The 19,905-nt window shown below is 43.7% G+C and overlaps 1 protein-coding gene across 3 annotated transcripts; it reads right to left on the bottom strand.

Moving 5' to 3' along the window:
• Positions 1–3,464: 3,464 nt before the first annotated feature.
• Positions 3,465–12,561, bottom strand: LOC129343582 (interferon-inducible GTPase 5-like). 3 transcript variants are annotated; one of them, XM_054999872.1, is made up of 3 exons: positions 12,290–12,561; positions 8,394–9,133; positions 3,465–6,420 (listed from the first exon to the last, which is right to left on the bottom strand). In XM_054999872.1, exons 2-3 carry the CDS (start codon positions 9,113–9,115, stop codon positions 5,202–5,204), a joined length of 1,941 nt encoding a protein of 646 aa, XP_054855847.1. In that variant the 5' UTR covers positions 9,116–9,133; positions 12,290–12,561; the 3' UTR covers positions 3,465–5,201. The 3 variants fall into 3 exon arrangements, with proteins under 3 accessions (XP_054855847.1, XP_054855848.1, XP_054855849.1); XM_054999873.1 differs by lacking the exon at positions 12,290–12,561 and adding an exon at positions 12,158–12,283; XM_054999874.1 differs by lacking the exon at positions 12,290–12,561 and adding an exon at positions 11,900–11,957.
• Positions 12,562–19,905: the final 7,344 nt, after the last annotated feature.

The following is a 19,905-nucleotide window of genomic DNA, read 5'->3' as shown; positions in this document are numbered from 1 at the left end:
AAAATATATTCAGTGCAAAACACAAACCTGAAATGACTAGAGTATAGGAAGGCAGCTCAGTAAAGCTGATTTGAGAAAAAAAGGACTCACCGTTTCTGGGCAGTGGTTGCTCTGAAGAAGTAGCAGAGCTACTAGTTTGGCTTTCTGTTGCTGTTCCTCTCTTGTCTTTCCTATGTTTCCAGAATCTGAAGTCTGACGATGACAGTAAGAAAAGAAAGCCAATCTGCCCTTCAGGCAACACCCTCACCTCAGCCGTCCTTAAGGTGTGGTGTGAAGATGTAGTCATCATTTTTCAAATAACCACAGTTTGTTCAGCCAAATGGGGTGCGTTTCTTAGGTTCTAAGCAGGGCTTTTTTTCTGGGAAAAGAGGTGGTGGAACTCAGTGGGTTGCCAGCAGAGGGGGCAACTCTTGGTGGGAGGTGGTGCCCTGGTACCACATGCGTGTGCACAAAGTGCGTGCACGCTCCCAGGACCGCACAATGACATCACTTTGGGTCAGCTGGAACAAGGGGGGAGTTTTTTAAAGTTTAAATCGCCCTAGGAGAAAATGGTCACATGGCCAGTGGCCCTGCCCCCTAATCTCCAGACAGAGGGGGACCATTTTCAAGAGGTTCCGGAATTCCGTTCCACCGCATTCCAGCTGGGAAAAAAGCCCTGGTTCTAAGGATATGTTTCTTAGGTCCTAGGGATACGTTTCTTATTTTCTAACGTTTCATAAAATGAGCATCCATGGATTGCCACTCCTGAACAGAATATCGCATTTTTTGTGCTCTGAAGAAGCGTCTCCACGAAGCAAGGAGCTTGGAAGCAGGAAGAAGGCAGCATCACCTCCTTACAGAGACATTTTAGGGCCAAATTGCATGCATCACGTGCTGACGAGTCACAGCCAGCTTATGGCGACCCATTAAGAGGTTTTCAAGGCAAGAGATAAGCAGCAGTCTTTTTCCATTGCCTTCCTTGGCATAGCAAGACTCGTCTTCTTTGGGGGTCTCCCATCCAAGTGCCAACCAGGGCTGACCCTGCTTCAAGTGAGATCAGCTAGCAACCCTGCGGCGCTGCAGGAGGTGGAACCAACCACAGAATGTCTGGGAGTGAGGTCATGCCTAACATGAACAGTAACTCTTCCACGTTTCAGGCAGATGTTCTGCTTAACAGGATGCCTTTTTAAGGGTGGGAATACATGTTACTAAGGGATGCTCAAGCGCAGGATTGTATGCATAGTCCTCAATTCACATACAGGCTGTTCTTGCTCAGTGCGTGTGCCTGCCGCTTTCACGGGAGCTCCCTTTGTGTGTCTGCACCTGCAAGTGAGTCCAGAGGGCAGAGTGCCAATTCAGCTCTGTTTTTGCTGCAAGAACAAGTACTGTAGGCTTTTTTGACTTGCCCACTTGCATTTCTTTAAGGTGTGAGGAAGTGTCAAGATCTGCATTTCAATGAATGGATGTGGAGGAAACTTTTAGCAGTTGAGGAGGAACTGATATCGAAACTGTGAATATACATATGCAGAGCATATTGACGTGTGACTGTGCAAGCGAGTGCATGGGAAGCTGGAGGGGGGACACGTGAAATGAGGTTCATTTCAGCTTCTCTAGGAACTTAGTAATGGGTATTTCCGCCCTAAATGAACTTACTGTTTTAAAGTGTTTTTGTACACACACAGCTTACATTCAGTCATGCAATGAAGATCCTCCTGTCGGAAGCTGCTGCCGAAGAAACTTTTTAAAAATCTGCACAGCCGATCAGATCTCCTGTGGCCAATCAGAAGCCCAGCTGGGCAAAAGTGCCACCTTATTCCATCCACTTTCTAAAAATCCTTGGCAGGTGCCAGGAAAGGTATCAGCACATACCCTAGTGCTAGGGACCCCTGCATTAAAGCATTCATTCACCTCTTGGGTGGTCTTGTCCATGTGGCAAAATCTAGTTGTGCATGTGACACATAAGGGCATGATAGCATGATGTCCAGTGGTCATATTATTGGAATACTGAATCACTGAGATTCTTTTCAACCACTTTTCACACTGGGCACACCACCCCTTCTATATTGCTGAGGGTTGTGGAAATGGGGTTTTCTCACATGCATACTCGGTTCACTACCCAAAAACTAAGGGTGTGGCCGAAAACTAACAACAGCTTATTTTAAGTATCGCTGCTGAATGCTGCAGCAGAGTAAAGTCATGACCCGACATCCAGAGTGAATGTTGTCATGCAGAGGAGCCACAGAGCTGTTGCATCAGGACTGTGCAATTGCATGGTTGCTGGGAGAGTAGCAAAGCCAAATGCAACCATTAAGACCAACGCTTTCTCCACCCAGCACCACCCACTCAGCAGTCATGCTCTTGTAGGGTTGCTGAAGTCCAAACTCCCCATGTTTGCTACTCTGCTACTAAGACATACCCTGCTAGGGCCATTGAGGACTCTCTGCCTGCAATGTGGCATAAGCAGGGCTCATTTCAAGGGGGAACACACAGGAACGCAGTTCCAGCAGTTCCCCAAAGAGGTCACATGTCAGGTGGCCCCACCCACCTGACTCTTGGCCATCTTGGGCCCATTTCGGCCTGGATTGGAGCCGAATCGACCTGGGTTGGGCCTTTGACCAGTGGTGGATCACTCTCCCACTCAGCAAAAGCCCGATCCTAACCATTTTGTGCCCCTTTTCAGCCATTTTCAGCCCCCTTTTGCCATTTTGGGCCCAATTTCAGCCCTGAATGGCCAGGATTGGATCCAAAACAGCCAGGATAGGTGATGTCAGGGAATGTGGCATATGCAAATCAGTTATGCTAATGTCACAGTTCCGGTGATGGCAAGGGGCGTGGCATATGCTAATGAGTTATGCTAATGAGTTCCTCCAGCTCTTTTTCTACGAAATGACCCCTGGGCGTTAAGCTAATACGCTACCCATGGATTGTCACATGAGCAAACAACTGCCTAAAACAGTCTTCTCTCCCCTGAAGTTGCATACTGCAACAGAAAGGGAGTAATGTGGGCAGAGAAGATGTCTTTTAAGGAAGCTTGAGTGCCCATTATTGGTCACAACAGTGAGGTAATGTTGACAGGGTTCAAAAGAATGCACTTCATGTGATAGTAAAGGGTATACAAAAGGACTGCACAGTTAATGGGGGAACTGTTAAAAGATACTGGAGGTGTATTCATGAGGAAATGTGATATTTGTTAGGCTACAATACAAAAAGATTTCCCAAAGAACAACAGTATCAAGTGACACTTGAAAGGTACTTCCACACCCTCGTTGTCCTTTTATGGCAGAAGGCAGATAAAAGTGGCTCTGTTGGGACCTTGTCATTTGTACAGTAGTAAACAATATCTCCAGAGTACAGCCCGTTGTTGTAAATGAAAAAGCCGTGGGTGGGGTACCTCAGAAATCTATGCATTTTGCCATTGGGGTAGTTTGTTCACCCAAGTCCATGCAACAGGCTAAAGTAGAGAAAACATCCCAGGTATTTATGTATTTATGTATTCATTCATTTATTTTTGTTATTTATAGTCTGCTTTTCTCACTGAAATGCAAAGTGAATTACAGTGTGAATCAGTACAATCAATTTCAAAGACATTTCAATAGACAATTTAATAGGGTACATAACAGCAAATAATTTACAAAGATTTAAAACCAGCAGAAAACCAATACAAAGAATAAATGCCGAAACGGGGCATGAGCGATTCTCATACCACACTGAGAATTAAACAACATTGAGAATATTTACCTCTCCACAGAGAGAGAGATTTGTGTGGTAGGAAAAAACATCTCAAGTATCGAAAGCATCGGGAATGATCAATTTTAGATATTTTTCAACATTTGCCTTTAAAATTCATGAAAGTTTATGTTAGTTGTCTAATATTTTAGGTTCAAACCATAGCTTTTGTTGTTGTTTTTAAAATCACAGTTTTCTAAAGGAACTGTAGTGGTATGAGTTGTTTGACAGGAAAACAGGGTAAGGTAAATCTACATAAAGAAATATTCTGCCTCATGTCAAAGTGTGTTTTCAAGCTCTGAATGTTTTAGTACTGTGAAACAGTGGTTTCCACCCCTCCAAACCAAGTAATGTTCTGGGGCTTTTCTACCCTCATACATCAGAATTTGGCTTGGATAAGAAGTTATATCCCAAACACAGTATATATAAGTTTTTTTAAAAAAAAAAACTTTGAGGGTTAAGCTGGCTGATTATAGTTGCTAATGCACTCGTCTTCAGACCTGGAAGCAACGATCTTTGGCAAAAGCAGAGACTTCAAGATACACACAATATGGATTGAGCAAAGAGAATCAAACAAAGTTCAGTCATGAGTCCTGCTTGTTCAGTGATGGTCTGTGGAATAAGAAATTTACTAAGGAGAATGTAAAAAAGTGTTGAATTGGATGTGGCTTAAAGGGAAAAAAAATCTCGCTGCGTGTTTTAGAAAGTGTTAAAGCAACCAGATATTTATTCTGTATGTAGAGGAACTGTTATTAGTGATACCTTTTCTCTATTTTTATATAAAAATTAAATATGAAATGCAGTTTAAATGTTTGGAGGAGAGGCCATTTGTCTCCTGGTGGAGTTTGGAAGAACCATCAATCATTTTTGTAAGATGACTGCTGGAGAGGATACAGTTAGGCCTGTAGGACCAAGTTATATAATAGGTAAATAAACAGATTGACTTCCTTGATTAGAGGCTGGGATCAGTTCTTGGGAATTTGGTGCAACTAAGCCACCCATTACAAAAACTGGAACACCCTTTCAAGTACCCAAGACTTTGGGCTTGTTCACTTGGCATGTGTAGGGCAGACGTGCTGTGATGCAAACAATATCACAAGTATGAGCTATCGGCTAGCATGCCATTGTTCCAACAATACTCTTTAGGACTGTCGCTCAGGCTGTTCTTTAAATTCCAAGAGCTGCCATTTGGACTAGGAAAGGTTGCTTCAAATGGCTTTTGGGTGTCAGATATATTGAGCTAGCACGCTCGTATCTAGTTGAAAATGTTCCTCTTTGGGTGTTGGTGAAAGGAGGAGAAAAAGCATCCAGCCAAAAATGCAAATCTCATGCTCGAGCTTTAGTTCTGCATCATTCCTACACTTTTAGTGCAATCCTAAGAACAGTTACTCCAGTCTAAGCTGATTGATTTCAATGGGCTTAGACTGGAGTAACTCTTTTTTAGGATTGCCCTGTTTGTATCTAGGGAGTCCTGGATCTTTAGCTGCTGGGAAGGCTTAAGATCTGGCAGCTGTTGCCCGAACATTCTCAGCATCCTCCACAATGTCTCTCAGGAAGTTCTTCAGGATATAGTATGTGGTGAAAAAGGAACTCGCTCCTCCAACCAAAGAGCCCAACACAGGTACGAAATCGAAGACCAGTTCTAACACCATCAGTGACCCACACAGCAATGACTTGGACAAGAGACCAATCACAAATTCTGGAGTGATCTCACTGGACATTGGAGACTTTTTGATAGCAGATTTCAACACCTTGTAATCTTTGCCAACTGCTCTTGCAACTCTGCGAAGGGAATCTTCATCCAAACCAAAGACATAGTAGAAATGTATCAGTATTGATACCAACATGCTAATATCACAAACAAGAGAGAGGCCTGGGACAGGAACTGCCCCGATACCACAGGACACAAAGGCTAAATTCCATATCAGGTTCTCCATAGCAGCCTTTTTCTTTTCCAGGATTTCTCTTGAGAATACAGGCATGGCCAAAATTAAAGCATGTCTCTTGAGATCACCAAGTTCATTTTCCAACGTCTCTTGGAAGAGGGGGAAATCATACTTATTCAAATCCCACCTGGAGATGAGGAAAACCCTCGGAGAAGGCTCTCCTGCCATTCTCAAATTCTCACAGAAATATTTCTTTATCTTTTCAAGGGTTTCGTTCTCATTGAAGTCGGGTCTCCTTCTCTCCGAATCTATACTGAGATCGATCTTGGAACGCACGTAATAATACTTCTTCTTCATTTTCTTAATTTCATGGGCCAGCAGGACGTCGTTCTCAGTGAAGCGTTCCGAGGCAACAATGATGAAGAAATCATACAAGCTAAAATTGACTTTCTTTAGGTAAACTTTGGGGCTAAATTCTGGTGTCCCAATTCCTGGTAGATCCCATAAAGTGACATTTGGAAATACGGGATGCTGATAGCCATGGAGATCCATCGTTGCCTCCATCACTCCAGTTTTGGCTGCACCTTCTTCATAATCGGTCATGCCCCTCAGGGCGTTAACAAGGGATGATTTACCAACACCCGACACCCCTGTGATCGCAATGTCAAGCTTGACATTTTTTAATGCATCCAATTCCAGATGGGTTTCCTCCAACATCTCTTCAAGATTTTTGTGTGCCATAGCATGCTTCCACGTTGCTAGGTCATTTTCTGTGAGTCGTTGTGAGGGGGTAGCCCCAGCTATAGTACTGCTTGATGTTTCAGTTGATCTACAAAGGAAAATAAATATTTATTCAGGAGATTCCTACCACACTTTTGTAGCTAAAATAGTATTCAGGATCGTATGCTTCTGATGTATGGTACATGAATTTGCTCTGCAAGAACCAATCCTCCAATAATTTGAAAGACAAGACGGTGTTTGTTCGTTAGGTTCAGGGCTCTTTTTCTGGGAAAAAGGGTGGTGGAACTCAGTGGTGAAACTCAGGACCACACAATGACATCACTTTGGGTCAACTGGAACAAGGGGGGAGTTTTTAAAAGTTTAAATCACCCTTGGCAAAAATGGTCACATGGCTGTTGGCCCCACCCCCTGATCTCCAGAGAGAGGGGAGTTTAGATTTTCAAGAGGTGCTGGAACTCCGTTCCACCATGTTCCCACTGAAAAAAAGCCCTGGTTGGGTTCAAGGTATAAAACTGAATAATCATTCCAAAAGCTATCATCAGTGCAAAATATATCTTAGCTGCTAAGCATATCTGAAATGGCAGACTGGGCATTGCACAAAACCTTTGTAATAATAATGATGATGATGATGACGACAATGACAACAACAACAATAATGGTTGTTGTGGGTTTTCCGGGCTGTATTGCCGTGGTCTTGGCATTGTAGTTCCTGACGTATCGCCAGCAGCTGTGGCTGGCATCTTCAGAGGTGTAGCACCAAAAGACAGAGATCTCTCAGTGTCACAGTGTGGAAAAGATGTTGGCAGGTCATTTGTATCTACTCAGGAGGGGTGGGGTTGAGCTCTGTCTTTTGGTGCTACACCTCTGAAGATGCCAGCCACAGCTGCTGGCGAAACGTCAGGACCTACAATGCCAAGACCACGGCGATACAGCCCAGAAAACCCACAACAACCATCGTTCTCTGGCTGTGAAAGCCTTCGACAATACAACAACAATAATAATAACAACTGTACTTATATACCACTCTTCTTGACAGATTTAGTTCCTCACCCACAGCAGTTAACAAGTTAGTGTTATTATTATCCCCACAGTACAGCTGGGGAGCTGGGGCTGAGAGCAGTGGCTGACCCAAGGCCACCTTCCGAGGCTCATGACCGTAGTGGGATTCGAACCAGTAGAGTGCTGATTTGCAGCCAAACCACTTAACCACTGTGCGGTAACTCGTGCATGAATTTAGGTACTTACATGCTGGAGAACCAAGATTTACTAGCCAAAGTATGGGGAAGGAGTTTCGTTCTGAAGAATGCCCAAATGCACAGCCACACTCTGTGAATATGTTACTACCATAAAGTTTACAATTTGTTTCAAGACTGAGTGCGTTTAATATAAAAATCAAAATAATACACTTTGAAGCAGGAAGGACACGTCTCTTTTATGACACACAACTCAGCCAATATCTAACTGGGTGATTATGGGAGAGTCACCCTCTCTCAGCCTAATATCCTCCACAGAGCTGCTGTTACGGTAAAATGGAGGGGGTATAGCCACGCCCAGTGATCTGAAACTTTTGGAATATAAATGAGATGAAAATGCAGTAGATAATATTTTTTTTAAAAAATCAAGTTTTATTTTACTAGGCAATTGTTATACCCAAGAAATTGTACCATGGAACCCCCATGGTCTGCCGAGCAAGGTGATGTTGAGCCAAGCTACAAGTGACGAATGACACTTGAACGGCAAGTGTATTTCTCCCTGTTCACTTGCCCTCCACTTGCACTCCACTCAATCCACTTGCCGTTCAAGTGTCATTTGTCACTTGTCGCGTGGCCTGTTGTTTGACCTTTTATAGAACACTATTAAGGTTATGGTTGGCGATGAGCAATACGATGCATTGCTCCTCTTTAGAGGTGGGATCACCTGAAAGAAGGAGGGACACATCACCAGCCGGGCTAGAGGAACTCACACTGGGATGGGAAAGGATAAGCGAACTAGATGGATGTTTTAACCAAGTTACAGATCAGCAAATAAAACGTTGTGGCGCCTTAGTTAAACTCAACATACCTCTCCTTTTTCTTCTTTTCTTCTATTAAGGTACATCTCTCACAGACTTTCATTTCATCCTCTAAGGTCTTTTTCAGAAAAGGGAAATCGTACTTATCCCAGTACCAACTGGAGACAAGGAAAATCACTGGAGAAGAAATACCAGCCTGCACAAAATTATCATGGCTATATGTCCTGATCCGTTGAAGGATTTCCTCCTCACTGAAGTCTGGAAATTTTTTTGCATTCTGAATACTGACGTCCATTTTGGAGCGCACATAGAAAAAACGCTTCCGTATTTTACAAACTGCATGGGACAGCTGGATGTCATACTCCGTGAAACGATCAGAAGAGACGAGTATGAAGAGATCATATTGGCTGCAATTTACCCTTTTTAGGTATTCTTCAGCACTTAACCCATGTGTCTCGTTTCCTGGGAGGTCCCATAATATTACGTTTGGAAATGCAGGGTATGGATAAGACACCGGCTCCCTTGTGACTTGTATCACATCAATTTCGGCTGCACCTTCATCAAAATCTGACAGACCCCTTAGAGCATTGATGAGGGATGATTTTCCAGCACCCGATACCCCTGTGACGGCAATGTCGTACGTGGCTTTTTCTAACACGCTCAATCCTTGATGAGTTTCAGAGACCAAATCTGGGAAATCTCTTTTGACCTTGGCAGCTGTTATCTCTTTGTCTTCGTTGCTTGCTGCTCCTGTTGAAGATGTACTACCCATGGCTGTTCTTCTGTTGACCTAAAAAATAAACACAAATATTTTGATTTTTCTGTCCTGTTAGATACTGTTCACGTGAGATTTTTATTTGATAACCTGGATTTAGCTTTTCTTTGGAAATCAGTTTGCTTAGGGTGTTCATCCATGGATAGAAAAATAGATGTTTTGCTTGTTATGATGTCAACTTACACCCTGCTTTCCTAAAATAAAAACAGCATCCAAGCAGTTTATAAATAAGACAAATGTAAAACAGATATCAATATTTTAGTTCAGTACAAATCAGTACTTGAATGACATTGCCACAACAGAAAAACTGAATTCCACCAAAACAGAAAGGGGTGGAATGGAGATAGCTTTTCAGAGATATGGGGCCACCACCTGCTTCGCTTCTGAAGGCAGGGCTACCCAGTCAAAAAACTGTGATGGAGACCTGAATGTATGAGCCAGTTATGAAGGGAAAAAATGTATTTAAAAATTACGGGATTTGGCTTTTCTGTGACCACTGTCTCATGCAACAAGCAACTCCTGGTGGTCCCCGGCCCGAAGGACATCCGTCTGGCCTCAACCAGGGCCAGGGCTTCTTCTGCCCTGGCCCCAGCTTGGTGGAACGCTCTCCCGCTGGAGATCCAGGCCCTGTGGGACCTGTTACAGTTCCGCAGGGCCTGTAAAACGGAGATGTTCTGCCCAGTCTTTGGCTGAGTGCCAGCTGGTGTCCTCCTTCTTCCATCTAAGACCACCACTTCTTCTGGGGCTGTCCTCAGCCATCTGCTATGCCTATATACGGACTCCCAATATTTGTTTAAACAGCCTGCTCCTGGACTATTTTAACGACTTTTTAAAAATTATTATTGATTTTATGGTTTTGTGACTTTTAATGTATTTTTGAATGTTGTTAGCTGCCCTGAGCCCATCTGTGGGGAGGGCAGGGTATAAATCAAATTAAATAAATAAATAAAAATAAATGCCAGAATCAAATTAACAAAGGCAACTGCTTAATTTTAAAGAAACTCGGAGCCAAGACTACCAGAAAGTAACAAAGCAATAAAAATCTGCAGACATATTTGTCAAAATCAGTAACTATTATAGCAATCAATTTGTGTAATTTGAAAGCTGATTCAAGAATGGTTGGTCCTTATGAAGTTATCATTTTATTGCCCTTCTAGGTTCCCCCCCCTTGGTCCCCCATGGCAAGGAGAAGAATCTCATTCTTTAGGTGCAATTTTGCATACAAGAATCTTGTCCTAGTATATTTACAGTGAAATACGAAGCAGAGATACTCCCGTTTAAGGCCATTGATTTGACTGGAGTAACTCTGCTTAGGATTTCACTGTTAATCTAATAGGCCTGGGTCCCCTTTTGGGGACTCTAGAAATGTGCTTTGATCCAGAACCATTGCAGAGGTAGTGGCTCAGTTGCAAAGCACCTGTTTTGTGTGCACGATTAAAAATACAACATTAGGCATTACCATCGAAAGCACCCCCATTAAGCTCCTTGTCTAAAACCACCTAACCTTTCCCTGTAACCTAATAGCCTACAAGCCATATGAAATTACCTAACTACATCACTGATTTTGCACTTTCCAGTTGCTTTAAAAGAAGCACCAGTTAGGGTTGCCACGTTCCCTTGTGGCAGGGCTGCTGCAACCAATGGATCATGCATTTGGAATCATGTTGGAAGCGCCTATTGGATAAAATGTCACAAGGAATGGCAAGGGGGAATGGAGAGCTTTAAAACTATGACAGGCGAGGAAAGCAGAAATTCAGTAAGTGGAACTTAACCCAGCATTTAGATGAAGAGGTGCAAAAATTTCCCCTACTGAATCTGTTTGTTGCACAAACCCAGTAGTTATAAACAAGGCAATATGCCTGTTGTTTGAGTCGTGCATGCCAAAGACACAAATCCCTTTGATAGACTTCACCACTGTTGTCTTAAATATGTGCTCCTATGAACTATTTGTGCTTCATGTGGTCTACCAGCCCTGGAGCATTTCTTCAACTCTGTATTGGATTCTTACTAATGCTATGTCTTTGTAAAATTGTGTTTATTTACCCTGTGGCATTGTTTATGGAAATGTCCTTAGGACTGACTATACTAATTCACACTGTGTAATCTGCCTTGAGTCTCAGTGAGAAAGGCAGACTATAAATGACTTTAATAAAATAAATTTTAAAAGGGTGCCTCCTTGTCCAGTGTTGATAGTCTGAAGCTGTTTTTTTATTTTATTTATTTATATTTTTATTTATAAAGTGGCTCCCATCCTCACAATAACCCTGTGAGGTAGGTTAGATTGAGAAAGTGTGACCAGCCCAATGTCACCCAGCAGGCTTCCATGACAGAACAAGGATTCGAATGTGGGCCTCCCAGATGCTAGTCTGTCACCATTACAGCACACTGGCCCTAAAAAATATAAGAAATTCTTTTACAATATACTGTTTAAAAATTAATCTTGGATACATCAGACAGACGGCCTTTAAGCATGGATCTCTCCGCTCTCCTAACTTGAGCATCACTCCTATTCCAAGACAAATCCGAATTACTGCTGGGTTTTACATTGTCAAAAGCAAGACACCTGTCCCCTTTGATGTAATCATTACACATATGGCATGCATCTAAGACACTTCCTGTTCTCCATCTTAAAAAGAGCATGACAAATCACAGTCTGTGGGGCCTTCCCATCAGGCCCTGCAAGATCTTTTTCTGCCCCCCACCCCCTTTTTTCTTGTCTTTCCTTGTGTTTGTGCTGAACACCTTTCCAAAACAGCTCAGGGGGGATTCTCCAAAACTCACTCTCTGCTCTGTGATTTTCAGCGGGACATAAGAAAAGACGCGAGAGCCCCTATCCTTTTCCTAATCCACCGAGACAGGTAGCTGCGATGTGTTGCCTAGTGGTATCTGCTTTCCTTGCACACTTTCCGAGCCCACGAAGCAGGTTTCCGTAGGGAGGAAAGCTTCTGGCAAACGAAGACAGCTCTTGGGCGAGGGCGACGCGCAACAGAAAGTGGCGGCCGCACAAAAGAAGACGAAGAGCGAGCGAGGTCCGCTTACCGTGCCTGGGCAACAAAATTTGCTTGGAGGCGCCGGGAAATGGGGGGAGCCCGCAAATGCAGAGAGTGGTGGGTGATTTTGAGGGAGGGAGAACGCCCCTCTCTTTCCCCGCTTTCAAAAACCCTCCCTTACCGTCTTCCGCGCTTCTTGATGTCGGAAAGAGCCGGAGAGCGAAAGCGAAAGCAAACCGTTGTTTGTTTCCACCGTCGAGGAGGAAGGGGGCTCAGCGGGGAATCATGCAAGAGAGTTCACCCTCCCAAACTGCCATTTTCTCGGGACGGGGTAAAAGCCGGGCCGGAACGGGCACTAAAGAAATGCCAGTGCCACAAAAAACAGTGGGATGTGTTGGAGACACCCCAGAACAATATTTTAGAAATGAAAACTTTAAACTGGCACCCTTTTATTAACCTTTTCAATGCCAAAATGCTCTTGGAATAGCACAAAACAGCGTAATGCCAGTGCCACAAAAAACAGTGGGATGTGTTAGAGACATTCCAGAACAGTATTTTAGAAATGAAAACTCTGAACTGCCCCGCTTTTATTAACCCTTTCCATCCCAAAAAGCTCCCAGAACACCACAAAACAGCCCGGAACGGGCACTAAAGAAATGCCAGTGCCACAAAAAAGAGTGGGATGTGTTAGAGACATTCCAGAACAATATTTTAGAAATGAAAACTCTGACTTGCCCCACTTTTATTAACCCTTTCCATCCCAAAATGCTCCTGGAACACCACAAAACAAGCCGGAAGAGGCATGAAGTTCCAGTGCCGCAAAAAACAGTGGGAAGCAACACAGAGGCTGCTGAAAAAGTTTTTAAACCTGAAATCACTGGTAGTGGCATGCTTTTATTAACTCTTTGCCTGCTAAAATGCTCCCGGAGCAGCATAAAACAGGCCGTAATGAGTTTTGCATGAATGCTTGCTGCAAACAATTAAACAGACAAACAAACAAAATAGTGGTAACCCTTAAGGAAACTGGAGCACAATATTTTAAAAATGAAAACACTGTAGTATCATGGTCTTATTACCTCCGTTTCATTTTTATTAAATTTTTTCATACTGAGGTTTTCAAGAAAAAACGTAACGTCTACTTTCGTTTTCGCAGCCACTCGAGAATGTGTCCTTGAGTGCCAGCTTGAGCCAGGGAACTGAAAATGACTTCATTTTTGCTTCTCTCCTCCAGTTCTTCTCTGTCTCAAACCCCCTCCCCACTGGCTCCTTCGTGCCAGAATCTTAACCATCCATATCCTAAAGGTGGGAACTTTCCCTATAACTAATCCTTCCAAACTTCTACATCTCACTTCTGCCAATACCCTTGTCTGTATATGCTGATGCTGATGGATCTCTAATAAAGTTACTTTAACTCATACACTGGAGCGTGTGTGTTGAAGTACTATGGGGATCTAACTGCCAGAACCTCTCTCTCTCTCTCTCTCTCTCTCTCTCTCTCTCTCTCTCTCTCTCTCTCTCTCTCTCTCTCTCTGTGTGTGTGTGTGTTGTTGTTGTTGTTGTTGTTGTTGTTGTGTATTTATTTATCTATTTTGGCTCTCGATTCCAACACTTATGACACACAGACCCTGTACACCAAAAGCCGGGAGTGGGGGGGAATTAACTATTTATGTAAGATGATCGCCCTCAGGATTCCCGAAGACAATATATGAAGTGTTTTCTTTTGTGCTCCCCCTTTCCCAAGTGTGCATTAGAGGGGACTGTTCAGAGAAGTCACAGAGAATTTCCTGTGGAAGAGAGAGCAGTGGAGATTTTTTAGGGTCTCTTGTATTGATGTGAAAGGAGGGGGTATGATGCAGTCTCTGTGACAGAGAAAGATAACTTTTCTAAGGTATACAAAGAGTGTGCATTTGGCTGTGAGTGGTGGATATTTAGGGTTGCCAGCTCCAGGCTGGGAAATTCCCGGAGATTTGGGGGGGGGGGGAGGAAGGCAGGGGAGCAGGATTTGGGGAGGGGAGGGCCTCAGCGGTGCATAATGCCACCCTCCAAAAGAGCCATTTTCTCCAGGGGAACCAATCTCTGTATCTTGGAGATCAGGTGTCATTCCGGGAGATCTCCAGCCACCACCTGGAGCTTGGCAGCCCTATTTATACAGTGTATTTGACAAGAGGGCATTCAAAGCTTCCTCCTCAACTTAAAAAAAAACAGGAGTCCTGTGATGTCTTAAAGATTAACTAAGCGAAGCTCAACAAAGGTTTTTCTGAGCCAGAGTTCACTTCATAAACACTCCAGGCAAGGAACTCATTTAAAAATAGACTAGAACATACCATAAATTAAATGGTTTTGTGTGATATTCCTGTGAACCTTCCAAAGCCTGTGAAACATACGGCAAAGTGGTTCCAGGAGTGGACCAGGAATCAGGAGGGCATAAATTCCTCCACGTGAGGGCCAGGAGAAACCTTGAACAGCCCTTCCCCAGAGATTACCTAATGTAATAATGCGCTTGGACACGTTGCCAACTGTGGACACGGGAGTGCAGCTAAACGCCTCTCTCTCTCTCTCTCTCTCTCTCTCCCCCAGCAGCGTCTCTCTGTTTACTCCACCTCCCTGCTCCGGTTGCTGGAGCAGCTGATTTACAAGAAAGAGAGGCCTGGGCCGAGTGGCTTAGCTTTCGTTTTCCTGTCAGTCACTTGCTTGAAAAGAAAAGTGGGGAGGGTGCACACCATCTGTCCTGATAAGCAAGGTGTTTCTGTTCAGTGCAAAACTGCATAAACAACATGAATCATGAACGGGACTTTACATAACTCAGGACCCACACTTAGCTGTGTACAATGCCAAATCATTTACCACCACCACCACCCCCAAACTAGAGGCTTTCTCTTTTAGTTGTATGTCTTGTCCAACTACATCACATAACATTATCAACCCTGGCTGGGATATTCCTATAGATTTGGGGGGCATACCTGGGGATGGGAGGGTTTGGAGAGAGGAGGGCGCTGAATGGGGGAGTGTGTGATGCCATAGAGGCTGTCCTTGGAAGCTGCAATATTCTCCAGGGGAACTGATCTCTCTTAGCTTGGAGATGTGATTCTGGAAGAACTCCAGATCCTACCGGGAAGTTGGCAAACCTTAACTCAAAGATTAATTCTTGTGTTCCCAAAGGCAATGCATCTATATGGCACGCTATCGATATAGCCATAAGGAAACCGCCCTTTGGAGTCCAAAATAAGTGTTGCCTCCCCCCTCTTGATCATATATCCCTATTACTGAGTGACTGCCTCATACAAAGTGCCTCATCATTGTATCTAATCTAAACTTTTGTTTTTGTGTAAGTCACTTTCAAACAAGATATACTGGATGAGGGATGCAATTCTGGATAGCAGTGTGCATGAACAAGATTTTGGGCATGGGTGGATGGGAAGCTAAATATGAGCAGTCCCTGTGATGCAGCAGCAAAAAAGGTGAACACGATCTTGGGGTATAGCGACAAGGGCATAACATCCAAATCACAGGATGTCACTGTCCCACTATATACCGTGTTGGTCAGGCCCCACCTGGGGTATTGTGTGCAGTTCTGGAGGCCTCACTTTAAAAAGCATGTGGACAAATTGGAACGGGTGCAGAGGAAAGCCCTACAAAGAAAGATTGAGGGACCTGGGAACGTTAAATTTAGAAAACAGGTGACTGAGGGGGAGACATGATTGCTCTCCTTAAGTATTTAAAAGGCTGTCACTTAGAGGAGGGAGGGAGGCTGTTCCTCTTGGCAACAGAAATAGGACTTGAAACAATGGGTTTAAACTACAGGAGGGAAGGTTCCGGCTGGACATTAGGAAACACTTCTTCATGTAAAGAGTAATCAAGCAGTGGCATCAGCTGCCTTGGGATGTGGTGGGTTCCCCTCACCAGCAGTCTTCAAGGAGTGGCTGGACAAATGCTTCACAGATCCAGAGGAGTTAGCCGTGTTAGTCTAGTAGCACCTTTAAGACTAACCAACTTTATTGTAGCATAAGCTTTCGAGAATCACAGTTCTCTTCGTCAGATGCTTGTGAGGGATGCTTGGACAAATGCTTGTGAGGGACGCTTTAGGCAGTTCCTGCATTGGGCAGAGGGTTAAACTAGATGGCCGGTAAGGCCTCTTCCAACTCTATGATTCTGTTTACAACTAAGGGCTTTGCACCACTCATCTTTGCTACACACCTAACGGCTTTTGCACCAGCCTAGCATGCATACATCACCCATTGCCAGTATGCCAATGAATAAGAAACGGGGGGCTTTGCACACTGAAAGGAGCACTGGGCACTCTCAATCATGCAGCCTGCCATTAGGAGACTGTCCTTTGTGTTACATTTCTTAAGATACCCAGTAGTATTGAAATGTGTGTGGTGCCCTCAAGTCATAGCTGACTTATGGCGACCCCTGGTGGGTTTTTCATGGCAACAAACTACAAGAGGTGGTTTGCCATTGTCTGGCTCTGCAGCCCTGGTCTTTGTTGGAGGTCTCCCATCCAATTACTAACCAAGGCTGACCCTGCTTAGCTTCTGAAATCTGACAAGATCAGGCTCACCTGGGCTATCCAGGTCAGGGTAGTACTAAAATAACCGTGTCCAGTTCAGAGGGAGGATGCTTGTTGTGGAAACTTTTTTTTCAATGACCAATTTTAATGCACAATTTTCTCAATAGATTGGCTCCAAACTGTTTTGTAGAGATACAGAAGTATAAACTGGTACGGGTGATAGAGGAACAAACTTTTCTTAGAGAGCCAGCGTGGTACAATGGATAGTGTTGGACTAAGACTGCATTCAGATCCTCAATGTGCCATGGAAGCTTGCTGAGTGACCTTGGGCGAGTCAGCCTAGCCCACCTCGCAGGGTTGTTGTGATGAAAAAAGAGAATATTGTAAGCCACTTTGCCCCGCCCCCCTGCCCCCGAACATAGATCTCTCAATGTCTGTATTTGGGTGAGTTCCCTGGTGTATGTATGGCTGTGAGATGGGTTGGGGAACTCTCTTAGACAGTTTTTAAAAATTATTTGCATTTTTTCCATTCCTGGCCCATTGTGTTATTTTTGATTTGTTTGAGTTCTGTGATGTTTGATTCAATTTGTTTTTCGTATTTTGTAATCCACCATGAGTTTCAGAGAGTAAGGTGGGCTACAGATGATGGTAACAGTTTGTTGTGGGACGACTTTGCAATACCAGCTTTTTGAAATGGATCTAGGGAGGATACAGGAAATCACAGATGAGACAGATTCATGTTTGTTATGGGTAAATTAGAGGAAACATCTCTTTTCTCCCTAGGGTTCTTCGGAGAATCCTTAGCTCTCTCTTTTCCCCCCCGGCATCCTCAGGATTAATTTGTGAAATGAGATTAGATGAGTGATCAGGTACTTCACCTTCACTGCAGGACCTGAATCTGCTTGCAAATTAAAAACTGCCTCCACCTAGTGAGTTACAGAGAAGTCAGAATTACTTATATGAGAAAAGATCCAACTGAGAAGCCAACTGGACAGACATGAGTCTTTAAGATTAGAGAGCACGGGACACTAATCTGGAGAACCGAGTTTGAGTCCTCACTCCTCCACTTAAAGCCAGCTGGGTGACCTTGTCTTCCAGAGCTCTCTCAGCCCCACCCACCTCACAGGGTGTTTTGTTGTGAGGATAATAATAACAGACTTTGTAAACCACTCTGAGTGGGTGTTAAGTCATCCTGAAAGGCAGTATATAAATCTAATGTTGTTATTGTTAACCACCTGTTTCCATGAAGGGTGTGCAAACCTTTCTTGGCCAAGAGGACCAGGGCATTTATGATGTTTCCTCATCCTTAAACAGAAATGGCACCAGAGGCGTTTTTAAAATTCCAAAAGCAACTAACTAAAGTTATTTACTTTAGAATCAGGTGAAATCAGTTGAAAATTTCTGAGGTAATTCAACATCTCTCTCTCTCTCTCTCTCTCTGAGATAAAATCAAAACATGCTCTCCACAGATACTTAAAGGCTTATGTTTTAGTTCCCTTATTTCCCCCCAAGCATTTTAGTATACTTTCTTTTAGTATTCTCTTTCTCATCTGGGATTAGGAAGGTCAGTTCCCTCTTTCTAGTACCTTAGTCCCCTTCTCTTCAAACACTACTTCTTTCCTTCAGTCATTAACTGAATCTGAAGGTCTCCACAGGAAGTTTCTAACCAGACCAGACCAGGGATCTCTCCAACCTCCAGAGCTATCGCCCTGTTTGACTGGATAGGAAGTCTCCTCTCCTTAGATCTTTCCCCTCCTTTGGCCTGAATGGGAGTCTTCAACTACTTCCCAACCCCACTTGCCAACTTTTCCCTAGTTCTCCTGTCGGTGTTAAACTGCTTTCAGTTAGGACTCCATCTCCCAACTCTTCACGCTTGATTCCTCTCAGTTAGGGCTGAAAACAGCCCTATTCTTTCCAGCTCATGCAGCCCAATCCGGTTCCTTGGAGTAGCCTGTCACTCAAAGCTCTCTGTGACTATGAGAGACTAGCCCTTAATAGTCCTGCAGCTGTGTGAACAGCACTTCCAGGCATTTTAAAACGTGCAGGCCATCGCAGCGTTAATATGGACAGAGAGGGAATTAAGCAAAGCCCCCCCCCACAATCAAAACACACAATTTCCTTTATCATTATGTTTATTAATCAATTGTAAAGAACGGACAGGGCCTGCTGCAGGTGCCACCCTGCAGTTGGGCAAAATCAACAGCTGCCTGCACACGTGCTGTCTCTGTGGTAGCTTCCACCTGCCTGAGGAGACTCCTCCCACTCTCCTGGCTGTCTGCAAGCTATGCAAAACTGAATTATTCCAGAGGGCTTTCTACCCAGATTATAAAGCTATGTCTTAAGAATAGCTCAGAAAGAAGCATTGTGCTATTGGGAACTGTCTGCTAATATAGACATATGCCCACTAAGAAGCATTCCATGTTGTTAAACATGCCATGAAACTTAAGAGCAGAACCACAAGTGACAAAAGGCACAGACTGGACACTTGTCAGCTTCCCTCAAGTTTTGATGGGAAATGTAGGCATCCTGGTCTTGCAGCTTGGCTCTCCGACTGCTGTCCAATGGACTTTTCAACTGTCACTTGTCCAACATTCCGCCAAGCTGCCTACATTTCCCATCAAAACTTGAGGGAAGCAGACAAGTGTCCAACCTGTGCCTTTTGTCACTTATGGTTCTACTCTTAGTTACGCTTGGTTTCAGAAAGATTTCAACTTGGCTTTATACTTGTTTTCAAATTTTATGCTATTGTGCCATATTTTATCTCTTTCACTAACAGTGCAATCCCTCGCAGAATTATTCCAGTCTAGGCCCATTGAAATGAATTGACTTAGACTGGAGTAACTTTGTTTAGGATTGCCCTATAAATGTCCTGTTGTTCATTATTGCACTTTTCTCAGGGAATGTCTTAGCTGTTGATTATATTGTACTGTGTAATCCGCTTTGGATTTCAGTGAGAAAGGTAGATTATAAATAATAATAATAATAAAGTATCGCATTCAAAGAAATGAATTATCAAAATTTAGAATATTTGTCCTAGCTAGGGTGCTGGCTACAAATGATCAGTCGTAAAAAGCTTGTCACAAGTTAACAGCTGCTGTGCAAAGGGTTGGAAATAAGATCAGAAAAAGATTACGATAGTCTAATAAAAAGTTTTCATTCTTTTTTGAACTGTGCCACTCATGCTATTCTACAGATACCTTAATTTGCTCTTTGGACTACCAATGCAGAGGGGCAAAGGATATCAAGGTCCCATGAGGTTTCAGGATGTCAAATACAACGAACTGAAA

Source organism: Eublepharis macularius, chromosome 15 (genome assembly GCF_028583425.1).
Source record: "Eublepharis macularius isolate TG4126 chromosome 15, MPM_Emac_v1.0, whole genome shotgun sequence".
Classification (NCBI taxonomy): Eukaryota; Metazoa; Chordata; class Lepidosauria; order Squamata; family Eublepharidae; genus Eublepharis; species Eublepharis macularius.
This window is presented reverse-complemented; position numbering and strand designations above follow the sequence as displayed.

What these genes read in the sequence shown, in the direction of transcription:
- LOC129343582 (XM_054999872.1), bottom strand. Translation starts at nt 9,115, where the DNA reads ATGGGTAGTACATCTTCAACAGGAGCAGCAAGCAACGAAGACAAAGAG. An exon ending in GAAAAGAAGAAAAAGGAGAG is followed by an intron (nt 6,421 to 8,393) that starts GTATGTTGAGTT and finishes TTTCCTTTGTAG; the next exon opens with ATCAACTGAAACATCAAGCA.